General features: G+C 40.6%; 1 protein-coding gene across 1 annotated transcript; it reads left to right on the forward strand.

The window, feature by feature from the left end:
* The first annotated feature begins 3,151 nt into the window (after positions 1-3,151).
* FETUB (fetuin B) lies at positions 3,152-12,806 on the forward strand. The gene is made up of 7 exons (XM_066556974.1): positions 3,152-3,373; positions 7,723-7,833; positions 9,156-9,243; positions 9,773-9,939; positions 10,765-10,878; positions 11,790-11,873; positions 12,354-12,806. Exons 1-7 carry the CDS (start codon positions 3,152-3,154, stop codon positions 12,768-12,770), a joined length of 1,203 nt encoding a protein of 400 aa, XP_066413071.1. The 3' UTR covers positions 12,771-12,806.
* Positions 12,807-13,118: the final 312 nt, after the last annotated feature.

The following is a 13,118-nucleotide window of genomic DNA, read 5'->3' on the forward strand; positions in this document are numbered from 1 at the left end:
AGGCAGAATCTATTCTAGGTAGAGAATTAATAAGGGGCTGGGGCCAGAAGGATCTTTACTGCCAGCCAGACTGGAATTCTGCAGGCCCTGGGGAGCAGTCTCAAAGAGAGTCATGAATGTTTAACCAGGAACAGCACTTGCTACAAGATAATTATCATGCAGGCAGCAAAAAATTGCAGAACACATGTCATTTCTGAACTCTTTCAAATAACCTGTCCTGTTCTCCTAGTTACAACCACCCAGTACTCAGTAAGCAACACAACTAACACTTGCTCTTGGTGATAGTGCAAAAGCTCACAATACAGAGAGGTTCTGCTCTGCAGTGCCAATGGGGAAGGGGAAAGTCATTGGCACTTGCACCAGTGCTTCAGCTGGCTGTGTAAAGAAAAGAAAATCAGCCCAGACGCTATAAACCACAGCCTGATGTGATGGCAGCACACTGAGGGCAAGCTCTCCTGTGAAGGTAGCTGCTCTCACATTTCAGCAAATGCTGAATTTTGCAGGAAGTGTGTTGTGGGCAGTTGCACCAGCCACAGCCACTCAGTGGCTCAGGGAGTTTTTGCTCCTCTGTAAAGCAGTGACTCCAGTATAAGTTGCATGCAGCCATTCCTTCAAAAAGTGCTAGTATTAAGCTGTAGAAATCTCTTAATGCAGTAAGATAGGAGGTCTTCCCATCTCACTGCATGAGACACAGCATAGGATTTAATGAACCTGCAGCTATTGAGTTTTGCATCCCTGTGACACCAGATACATGAGACTTTTCAAAACTAGGAATCACCATTACTAAACTATAGATATTGTCTTCTATATAATGAAATAGGAACTAATTAACAGAAGAGAGAGTGTTTTCCAGGCTTAGAAAATTTTCTGATGGCAGAAACAATGTTTATAGAAGGGATCCCTACCCATGGGGAGCCCTGAAATCCAGAAATGCTGCATTTTCTTGTTGCCTTTTCAAACCACACAAGCAAAGATATATAGCAGAAACATCTGCAGGCTCCATACTTCACAGATGTTCTCCTATACCTGGTGAAACCAATCCCTTGTTTTCTAAAACAGGAAGAAAAAAAATTTCTCTGTGCATTCCATTTTGGTAGTTGCATTTCATCTTTCTCCTTAGCACTTGTCCTCTTAAGGACACATTGTGCCCCCTTACATATCTGTTTTCCATGACTTCTTTGAAGCAATCACTTTGTCTCCCACCAGTATAGCCCCATGTTTATGCACTTAGGCCTTAGTAACAGATTCAGTATTTAATAATCAATTCTCTGGGCAATGAGACTTATGAAATGGTGGTAGATGAAATACAAATGCTTCCTCCCTTGAAATGCAGCATGAAGAGTTTTGCCAGGTCTGCATCACTGGCTGACAATGTTTTTCAGCTTTTTCACACCCTGTTTTGCAAAAGCTCATGTACTTCATGTGCTGCTTTGGTTGAACATGCTCGGATTTCCCAGCTGTGTCCATGTTTTGAGGTCAGCTACTTCAACAGAGAAATTTTTCCTTTCCAGGCAGAGGAAGAGTACAAAGAGCAGAGTCAGGGATATAACAATCCCCTATTATAAGAAGCACCAACACAGCCAGCACTAACTGGCACCCATCTCCATAGAAATGCCATGCACTGTAAGGATAAAGAAAATGAGTTATTATCCCTTAGCCGCAGGGGAAGCAGCCCCAGGCACAAGGAACAATGGGAGCGAGTCTGCATTGCTGCTGCTGCGGTTCCTGTACTATGGCTACAGCAGGGTTTCTCAACATTCAGCCCTTGTATCCCCCCCTCGGGGACACAGTCTGTGCATTATCCCTCACCCAACACGAGAGGGGCTCTCTCCAGCAGCCATGTGCCCCTTCTGCCCTGCTAGTGGGGTTTTGCACCTCTGCCACCAAGCAAAGTCTTCTTAGAGGAGTTTCAGCTCCAGTGCTGTTGCAGCTCTTCTGGCTGTATCTATAATCCCAGTTTTCTATGGACATTCCCTGGGACACATTCTGCTGTCTCCCAATGCTTTAAACATTTCTGGGCTCAGATTCTTTACACAGCGAGAAAAAAAAGTGGCAATATAGAAATCTTTAACTACTCCAAACATCACAGTAGCATTGAAGAGGCAATTATGCCCCTCACTTGCACTTTTTCTTCCTCATTCAACAGAACTTTCAAAACTAAAGGTACTGGATGTCCTCCAGCAGAAAGCTGCAATCACAGAGTCCCATGACAAAAAATAAGAGCCGGGGACTTGGTAACCCAGCTTCTGGTATCCTTCAAGGTGAAATGCTGCACAGTTGCCCCTTAGTAGAAAACCAGTGACATTCACCAGGATCCTCCCCAAGTAATGGTCCCTGTCACTTCTCCAGATCTTCAAGATAGAAGCTACTCGTAAAGTTATTCCCCCTTGTCTCCAGCATGGAGTTCCTGACAGGTTATTCACAAGGCACACTGCTGTCATTTCAAACTAAAGTTTCTCTGGGAAGAATTTGCCATGACCCTTGAGGGGTGTCAATGCCTCCAGGGCTAAGGGGTAGCATTCAACTGTAGGTATCCAGATGAGTGGAAGTGCTCACAGAATGAATCCAAACTGAGCTTCCTATCACAACCAAACTGACTGCATATATTAGAGTCAATATATTTGCTTAAAACTGTCATTTAACAAATAGAAATTGCAAAATCAGTCAACCTTGTGGCATTTACCATTTTCTGTTCAAATTACTGGGACCTTTGTCTTCGTTTTATTTCGCAGAAGAACTGGATCACTGACAGAACAGAATTGGAGCCAGACCTGTTCTCCACATAGATTTCTTCAAGCAAATCTGGTTTCTTAAGGAAGCAGCTTTGTGTGTGTATTCTTATCCCTTGCCATGAGGTCAAAATTGCATGATCTGCCCAGTGAAGTCCAAATCAGAGATGGAAAGCCAGGGGGAAAAAGTGCTGTCTGGTCTCAGAGGGAGCAACAACACTTCTGTAAAACCTTGTAATCATTGACTTAGTGTTTACTGTTGCAGCTGTAGGTTTAAAGGTGATGGTCAGTATGTAATAAAAATGGAACACAAGTGTATAAAGAGACACAGCTCCACTATAAAAGTCTGTTATCTCACTCAGGTCTCAGCCCCTCCATCCTGACTCATCACCCTGATCTGCAGCACCGGCTCTCTAAGCAGAATGGTTGGGCTTGCTTGGATGCTCTTTGGCATGCAGGTGCTTTGCTCCTGCACTGCTGCCCCTCCAGCCCCAGGAGCAGGGGCTGCCCTGCTGTGCCCCCGCTGCGATGACGCCGCAGTGGAGGCGGCTGCAGACCTGGCTCTCCGCCACATCAACGCTGACCGAGAGGAGGGCTACGTGCTCAGCCTCTACAGGATTGTCAGCGCCCGAGAGCAGCCCCAGGTAAGCCACCCTCTTGCTCAGTACATGCTCCTCCCCGTGTCTATTTCTCAGAAATATCTATTTGAATGAGGAGATATTTCCAAAGGCAAATGCAAAGCTCTATTCACAGGACTCCAGAGGCCATGTCAACTTTATGCACAGACTAGAAACGATTTCATCACACTGTGGGCAATTAGAGAGCAAATCTCAGTCATGACTCTCTGCTGCAGGCCCTTGGAATAGCTCCAGGCATCAGTTCAAATTTGATATGAAACACCACTACTCTGATTTAATTTCATTTTACACCTTCCTCCTGCTGCCTTGAGCAGTTGGAGTGCAAAGGCTAGTAAGTCATAGTGTGTTTTGCACAAAAGATATGAGCACTAACAGGTGTAAACACATCCTGCTTGGGACCAAGGAATTCTTTTACAGACCTCTAAAAGATGACTCATTCTCCAGAAGAAACCTGAAACCAGTTCAAGGGCAAAAATACACTGGAAATACCTACAGAATATCACTCACATTTCCTCAAGTATCATATTTCTCTGTGTGTGCTTAATTTATGACAATTTTGTGCTACGATAACTGAATCTATTGGCACTAACTAGGGACAGCCTGAAATGAATTCACAAGGGCCTGCAGCAGATTAGACACTATGGAAGCATGCTGCTAGCATTCCCTTCAATGCCTGCTCACTTCCCATAAGCTTACCTTACCTGAAAGGCTGAGTTCTGAACACTAAAGAAAATTAGGCTCGTTGCCAGATGCTTGAAGATCTGTGCTGGCAAGGATATGACACTTCTTCCTGCTGCTCTTACAAGGACATGGTTCCTGCAGACACACTGTGGACTCCAGCAACATGAGATCTCACAGATAAAGATGCTCTGCTGTGTTTTGCACTGTGTTCTTTATATTGCCTTGCTCAGGTGACAGAATGTGCCCACTGAGCAACTGGATCAGATCTCTTCAGAATTTTTCCACATGATGCAGGTGAGCTGGCCCAGAATCCACATCAGCAGGCAGGGAGTTAGGTGCTCAGACCCCTTCCTGGGGCTATTTCATGGACTTTGGTACTCAGACCTCCCTCCTGGGGCTATTTCCTATTGACAATAATTCGAGCCCCCCCCTATGAGCACCCAAGAGTGCAGCATGGTAGGTGCAGACATGCTGTAAACCACCTCAGTTATCTCCCTACTTCTCCCTTTACCTGTGCCAAAAAGATCTCAACACTGGAGAAATTTGGTCCTTGGTTGTGATTTGTCTGTCACTCAATTTCCTAAAGACTTAACTTACTTGTTTAGAGCAAGCATATTTTGTTCAGCTGGGGGTTTATTTTATTTATTTACTTTTATTATTTCTTTTTTTTTAATCTATTATTGTATCCTGTAAATAAGGTGTTTCAAGTCATTGCAATAACAAACTAGACATTCTAAGCCCTTTGTCCCATGGTTGCTGCTGCTGGGACTGAGTACATAAGGAACAGTCAGCAATGTCAAGGGGTTCATGGACAGTAACAGCCTTATGGCACCTCCCATTACTCTCAAAAAAATTAAGAAGTTATTTTTCCCCTGTGCACCAGTCAGTGGTCCTTCCTCTCACTTTCTTAAGTAGTACTGAGGATAAAAACATTTTCAAAGTTACTTGAAATTCAAATCTGCCCTTAAGCAACCTGTGGTTCAGCTTTGCTCTAATTGAAACTAATGAGCCATCTGCTATTAACTTATATGCAAGTAGGACAGAGCTTGCTTTCATACAAGATACTCATGATTAGCTTCACTGATGGGCACTTAACCAAAATTACAAAACATGCCCAAATATTTTATTTCTTTCCCTTGCACCAGCTCACCCTGCTGCCACATCTCTGGCTCCCAGGCTGCCCAGCACACATTGCAGCCTGGCACCAGCAGTGCTGTTGGTGGAGGAAGGATCCTTTTGGCAATGGAGAGAGATACAACTTTTTATTCAATACTAAGCAGATATCAAAAGGCCCTTGCATAACGGTCTTGTAATGAAAATTAAAATAAGGATGATTAAATCTTCAGTGATCTGCTGAGCTCTGAATAAGCCCCAAATTATCCTTTCCCTGGGGGAGAATGATACATACAGAAGCAGGTAGACCAAAAGATGTGTAGATTTTGTAATAAACCTATCTGCTTATTAGAGCTGGTATTATACAAGAGACCAATGGGCACGAGTTTGGTCTGCCCTGGATGCATTTAGTATTTCTAAGATCACCAGTCTTTATAATCAATATTCATGATTCAGCTGAGGAAACCCATCTAACACCAAACACATTTGATTATAAGAAGATTTCTTTAATGAGGCATTTGTGTCCTTTTGCCTCCAGAATACCTTAACAACCAGTTTAAAAGCTCAAGTCACCAATTCCAAATATAAGACTCCTTAAAGACGCACATTTTTCTTGGCTATTTCTTCTTCATGTGGATAGTCTTAGTGATGGCTTTTTTCTTATACAAGTCAAATGTAAAGTTACAAACTTGTACCAAATGCTGCACTACTCTAAAACACATTTTCAGCAAATAGCAAATACTCTTTGACTGATCTTACTGTGTGTTTACTGATTTAAGCTGTATTAGATATCATATTAAAGAGAATTATCCTCATGGTATTTAGATATCTTGTACATAGACAGAAAATTATGATTAGTCCCTTCCACAGAAGGATCTCTGCACCCAGGTGTGGGGATATTGCTGTGCCACTGCACAAACAGCACTGCTGCACCTCAGTGTCACACTTTGTCAAAATAACTTTTGATCTTTCCACAGCCTTCAAAATGAAACTTATAATTAAACTTCAGGATTAGTGTAAGCAAGCTCTGAGATCTCAGTGCAAGGCATTACCAGATCACTTTATAGAACACTTAGGGAAAAAACGATGATATGAAAATACAAAAAATAGTAGAAAGCATGAGAAGCTGCATATATAAGAATAGAACTAAGAGACAATGGTAACAAAGCAATTTAATAATTCTTTTTATTTATTTTCATTTTGCCCTTTCATATTTAAAGGGTTTAGTATTACTAGTATACATGTAGAGTTCACATACAATTACCATCCCTCAGATCTCTATAGATGTGATCAGAGTAGTTTGCATCTCTCAATCTGCTCAGAACTCCAGAGCAGACACCACTTTGTGGTTTTCTAAGCACTATGAAGACAAAAAAGTCAGCAGTACTCCAGCTTCATAGGCCCTATGGACTGGTGTTTAGTCACTGTTTAAACAGAGGCCAAAACTAAAGCCAAAATGATACAGAGATCAGCCCCAGACTTCCACAAGACTGCCACCCCATTTAGTGTTTTCTCCACAAACCAGTGACATCAAGCAGGGATGAATGAACACTGCTGTCACTCAGTTTGGTTTTTCTCCCCCTTCAGCAAAGACATAATCTCAGTCTGAACATGCAGCTAACGCTCACATCTAAGTCCTTTAGGTTGTATAAATGACAGCTGCCCTCTTTCCAGCTTTCCACTAAGGATATAAATAAAACATGATCCAACTAAGCTGTATCCTTGATAAATATGCTAGAAAGGTGCTTACCCATGTCTAGTGTGGAAGGAGAATGAGGAGCTGCACCATGCAGCAGCTCATCTTCCTGCACTTCATGATGTAAGCACTAGATATATGGAACTGTATTTTTAGTCCTTCCTTGTACTTCCTGCCTGGAAAGATGAGCCTGAATTGCTTTGTGCTGCAGTGAACTGAATAAAGGTTCCTGGACTTAAGCACAGGTCAGAACTCAAGCACTGGGCTGAAGCTTTAAGTGAGTCTGAGGCATCCATGTGACCCTGCAAGGTCTCTCACAGAACTCCCTGATAGCTGAGATAATATCTAAGCTTCTCTATCAACACAGCCTTTGCCTCTTTATAGCAGGTGAGAGCATCCACACTTGAAGAAGACACTGTCCTAAGAAATAAGATATTTCTCTTTCTAATGCCTGCTGGGAATGTTCCATGTTAGCAGTTTTTTATTAGTTGTGGTATTTACAATCTCATTCTTATTTCAGGCAAAATAACCTACCTTTCAAATCTGATAATAAAATGCAGTTGACAGTGAAAACATCAACATGTTTAGTCTTTATTCTCGGGTTCTGGTTGGTAGCAGAAACAGAAGAATAAAACTGACCAAAGAAAGGACTGTTCTTTATATACAGCTGGCTAGCTGCATGACCAAGCCTGTTCTAACAGGACCTGAATTTCACCTGGTTTGCCACTTTTGTCACAGAGAATGTTCAGTTCTCAGGATATCTCTGCATTCCATCTGTGTGTTTTTCATTTCTTCATCTCTCCTTTTTATGAGCCCCTACTTTGATGTGAAACCGGGATGTGACCCTTTTGTTTCTTGTTTTCAGGAGATTGGTGGTTCTGTCTTCTATCTCGTCTTGGATGTAGTAGATACTGAGTGCCATGTACTCAGCAAAAAGTTGTGGAAGAACTGTAACACCAGACCTGCTCATTCAACCGTAAGGATTTTATTTTTCTATTTAATCTCACATATGATGAGTTACTCAGGTACTAGTGATGACTGCAAAAACCCTACACTTGCATTTTTAGTGGGCAACAAAAAAAAAGCTTAGAAAAAAAATCAAAGCCCATTTTATAATATCCACAATTTTACTCTGTACCTTCTAGTCAGTTTATAGACTGGTAAGATTTATTTTTAAAAGTGAAAATTAAAAGAAAGTTTTTGACCAGAGGAAATAAAGAGACCAAACTAAGTAGCCATGCTAGGACACTATTTAGAATAATGGTTTACTTTTTATAGCAACAGTATAAAAGTTTATTTTAAAGACAGCTTGTCAAGGAGGGAATAAAAGAAACACACTTTTATATAACATGTGATTTTTGGTTTAGTTTAATTCCACTTTTATTCTGACAACTTTGCAAAAATTGCACTGAAATAGGAGAAAAGGGAAAGCTTAGCAAGATAAGCAGAAAAGACAGAAAGTGGTCCAAGACTGTTGCTACAGGTGACCAAAACTGCTCTGAACAACTGAAAAAAACTCTTAGAAAAAGAAGAATTACAAGAAAAAAGGTTATATAAAAAAAGCTATGATTAAATTTTCCTGGACTGCTTCTAAGGCAAATCAATTTTAACTTTTCAATGAAAAACTAGAAAAAAATAAAAAGAATTCTGCTCACTTCTCATTACAGTGTTTTCAGCAGAAAAAGGGCACAAAGCCTATATGGTTTATATGGCTTCAGTGAAGCCAAGAAATGCATGTCCAGAGGCCTTGAGGACACATGCAGGAATATCTAAGAAGCCCTCAGAGAATATTTTTCAGCCATAAAGTCAGATTTTTTTGTCTGCAAGGATGACCCTATTATGCCACAAAACTGATTTATGGTCCTTCCTACCACTCTCCCTATGATTATAGGGAAAAGGGTGAAGGTGGAAGACAGGTGACTGGATCCAGACACTCTGAATTATCTCTGGGTTTAAACTCTGAGCTCCAGACATAGACCCAGCCCAGGACAGAGACCCAGGAGCACTCTGTGACACTTGGGCACTTCTCAGCTGCCAAAAGAGTGGCCCTGGGCAGGCCACCCAGCAGTCAAGCACTGCACCTCTATAGCTCAGAATCACACCAAGGGATGAGCTGGCCTTTTGTTTTCAAATGAGATGCTTGGATATGTGATTCATTTTCATTTGAGTATTAACAAAAGGTATGTATTGAAAAGAATTCCATAATTGCAAGAAGAAAATTAAACACTCCTGTCTAGGTACTAGATGATCTGTAAAGGGTGCAATATTAATTGTTTCTAAATGTTTATATTGTTTTAGGTTTACGGTCAATGCAAAGCAATTATCTATATAAATCAGGCAAGAAATATTGCTCATCTGAATACTTATGAGTGCACTTTACAACCAGGTATGTCTTTAACATACTCTTTATAAGAGAACTGGAAAAATTCTTTGCCAAATAGCATTACTTTAAATTTTAAATGTAATTATGACTGCAGTATCTCCATTAGCTTCAGCTGCCCTGATTTTCTCAAGTCAGTGATCATAAGGCCAGGGAGGTAATGCAGCTCAAAAGAGTTCAGTAATAACTGTTTTAACCTCTGGGACACTCAGCAGAGCCTCTATATGGGCTTTTACCCTCTGAACCGAAAAACTTTTTTGTGGGTTTGTGAAAGGCAAGGAAAAACAGCAAGCCCACTGTCAATAGGTTGGATTTTTCCTTCGGTGTCTGCCTCCACTGCAACATTTTTATGGGTCTGTAAATACATAAAGATTCTAAATTATTGAGGGGTGCAAACCACATATATATTACTCCAGGGGAGTGGACGACAAGTGGGTAGGGTTGGGAGCTTAGATGCATTTACAGTGATCTACACTGTCAACATGCTTTTCTGGTTATGTTTTCTCTAACAACACTGTTGTGTTTGAATAAAAAGTTCCAGGCAAATATATTTGGTCAATATGTCCCGACTGCCCCATTGATGATTCTCCAACCAAGCCTGAATACTTGGGGGCTGCTGCCCGAAGCCTTGCCAAGTTCAATGAAGAGAGTGAAGAAACTCATTACTTCTCTGTCCTCAATGTCACAAGAGCTTCAATGCAGGTAAGCCAAGGCTCATCTGACTTGGTTGAGCCCTCAAGAATCCTTCTATTCAGAATACTCCTGATCTTTGTGATCCAAGACTCTGATTCCGTTTCTTGCAAAAAGAAATGCACAAATCAAGACATAGACTTGCTACCAAAGTTCAGAAAAGCTTCACTGTTAACTCTTTCTTCTTCCACCATCATGAATTCGCAATTCCCTAATAGAAAGTACGTAATAAAGTACAGTCATACCTTCCAATTCATACCTGTAATTCACTGAATGAATATAAGCATGGTTTAGAACTAATTTTAGACTAACAGAGAGCTCATGATCTCATGGCAAAATCCTCTTTGTTTACCACAGTATTACCTAGTCTCTCTAAAATTCAGTATGTGTAGATAGCAAAGTGGTTTTCTTGTTTGTTCTAAACCATCAGATATTACTACAATATACTATTTAATCGCTTCCATTTTTTAACCCCAATTTCAGAAATAGTAAAATGATTCTGTTCATTAAAACAATCAGAAATTGTCAGCAAGACACTGAAGAGGGTCTTTGGCTATGTAGTTTTATGTGGATGCTAACTTCTGACAAAATCTAAACCCATTTCCACTATGCCAATCCATGAGTTATGAAGATTGTGCATATATAAGAAGTAAAAAATGACCAGGCAATAAAGCAGCACTAGCAAAAAATTCACTGTAACACAACAAACAGTAATGTCCAAGTATCACCTGCTCCCTTCATAGCAGGAGTTTTTAATATATTTCAAGGTCAGTAGAAATTCTTTATTCTTCCTGACACATGCACAAGTTCTAATTGCCACTGGCCTCTCATTTACAGTGGGTCATTGGTCCTGCACATTTTGTGGAGTTTTTAATTCAGGAGACATCTTGCTCCAAAGATGACACGGTTGCTGACATCTCGATGTGTGAGCCACTTCCACCAGAAGTAGCTGTAAGTACTTTTCCTTGTATGAACACCAGCTTTCCAGATACTATGATTACTCAGCAAATATTTAGTATTTATCTCCCTGGCTCTTTGCAGAAAAGAACCAAAACCCACCCTCATCTTTTTATGGATCATAACTCTATAGAGTCTTGCAAGCCTACAGACTGCTTTAGAATATAGAAACATTTCAGCAAAAGTTCTGAATTCTTACCAGAAGTCCATAAGCAAAGAAAACCAAAAAATACCATTCAGAAAAAGGTGGAGCAGCAATCACCTTACAAACCTGAATGAGTTTAAAGGATTTCTTCCAAAGAAATAGACATAGACCATAAATCACTAATAATGCATGAAGAGTATATTCATACTACAATCAGGTCAGCTAAGGAAAACATTTAGGAACTAAAGTAAAAATTGTAAGATAAACTGGAAGGCTAAACAGGCATGTTGTCAAGAGGTAACATTTCAAGTCACATCTTAAGTGAGATCCAAACGATGATACCTATAGATGTATATACCTATAGACAACTACAAGAAACAGCATTTTTTTCACGGTTTCTTTCACTAGTATGGTGTGAAATTGATTCTGTGTGGAAAATTATATTATGTTCCACACACAACTTGCCTGTATAGGGATATTCTGCTGCATGAGAACTGCTGCAAGCTGTTTGGCCTTAAGTAGTCAGCTTAGTTTTGCTACTGTGTTACCTAACCCTCCTTTGCAAACGCAAGGCCTTTATCAAAACACTGCCTGCCTTGTGAGGTTGCCAATCCCAAAACAAAAATTTGCCCAAGCTGTTTATCCCTACAAATACACTTAGAAGCTATAACTATTCAGCCTTTCATAATCACTTATTTTACAAGATAGGAGCTTAGTATCAGGGCTCCATGTGAAAAATGCTTGTATTTTCTTTTTACAGAAAATCGGTTTTTGCAAAGGCTCTGTAGTAAACAGCCGTGTGGAACAGTTTGTCACGATATCCTGTGAAATCTACAGTCAGCAGGTATTTCTTAATCTAATCTTAATATTGCAAGAGTAATACTCCTTTACAAAACAAGTATTGAACTTTTGAAAGCCAAGCCATTTTTAAGTTTTCTTATTCACAAAGATGTGCTTCAAGAAAGTGATAAGGCTAGATCAGGAAGAAATCTCTCTTGTGATAAAACCAACTGTTGTTGGGTGGACAAAAAGGCAATAGAGTGAGTATAGAGACAATCCTGCAGAATGTGTTCAGAATGCTCTACAATGAAATTGTAAATCACAAAGGGAGTGCAAGGGGATATTACTGTAGTTACCCAAGTTTCATGCACCCATCTCCACTGGCACAAGATGTAGTTACATCTTGTTACCTTTGAGCTTCTGTTCTGTAGCTGGTCTTGGAGGACTAGAGATGCAGCAGATCCTTAGTGTGAAGGGTAGTCTTCATATCTGATAGAATTTGGAACTACTTCAATTTAGATAATGCTTAATCCTTGTTATTTAGGATCCTGCCACTGAAGAGGAAAACCAGGAAGCTAATCAGACACCTGGAAAATCCATGCAGGATCAACAGGCTTCCCCTTCAGATGCCAATACTTTTTCCCCACACCTGGAAAAAACAGTGGGCTGGGTTAAAATTCTACCCCCTTCAAATGAGGACATCACTTTCCATAGCCTACAAGAAAGTCAAAATGAACATAAAGACAGAAAGCCAGTTCCTCCTAAGGCTGTAGGATCTGCCCACAGGTGTGATGGAGAAAATACTCAAGTAAACAAACCAGACTTGACCAAACCAGTCACTGGACCAGTTATTCTCCCTTTTCCTGAAGAACCATCTCTATCAGATTCATGTCCAGGAGAAGCAAAGCATCCAGAAGGCATCCTCCATCCTTTGATAACTAGAAAGCCTACCACAGTCTAGCCAGCACCCAAGCACCTCAACTATCTGCAACAAAATAACGGCAAAACAGCAACATAGTCTTCAACTTGTGTAACACCTTCAAATAAATAAATAGTTTGTTACAGTCTTCATCTTTGGCATTCTCAGTTTTATGAAAGCACAAGAACAGATTGGGAAAAGAAATTTAACAGAGGCATTTTCCAACAACAGTATTTGGCTTTTAATTCTCAAATTCCCCCCATCAAGCAGAGCATGAAGGAAACGTAACTATGGAGGATAAAAGAACTTGCAGGGCTGGGACAGCCCAAAGACTTCAGAAAAAAATATCCTTGGTAGCAAATTCTGTCAGGGCCCAGAGGGAGATGGCTG

This window comes from Molothrus aeneus, chromosome 10, assembly GCF_037042795.1.
Source record: "Molothrus aeneus isolate 106 chromosome 10, BPBGC_Maene_1.0, whole genome shotgun sequence".
Taxonomy (NCBI): Eukaryota; Metazoa; Chordata; class Aves; order Passeriformes; family Icteridae; genus Molothrus; species Molothrus aeneus.

Coding starts and splice junctions, on each gene's coding strand:
- FETUB (XM_066556974.1), top strand. CDS start 3,152: ATGGTTGGGCTTGCTTGGATGCTCTTTGGCATGCAGGTGCTTTGCTCC. Junction 7,834..9,155: donor CCAGACCTGCTCATTCAACC/GTAAGGATTTTA, acceptor ATATTGTTTTAG/GTTTACGGTCAATGCAAAGC. Junction 9,244..9,772: donor TGAGTGCACTTTACAACCAG/GTATGTCTTTAA, acceptor TTGAATAAAAAG/TTCCAGGCAAATATATTTGG.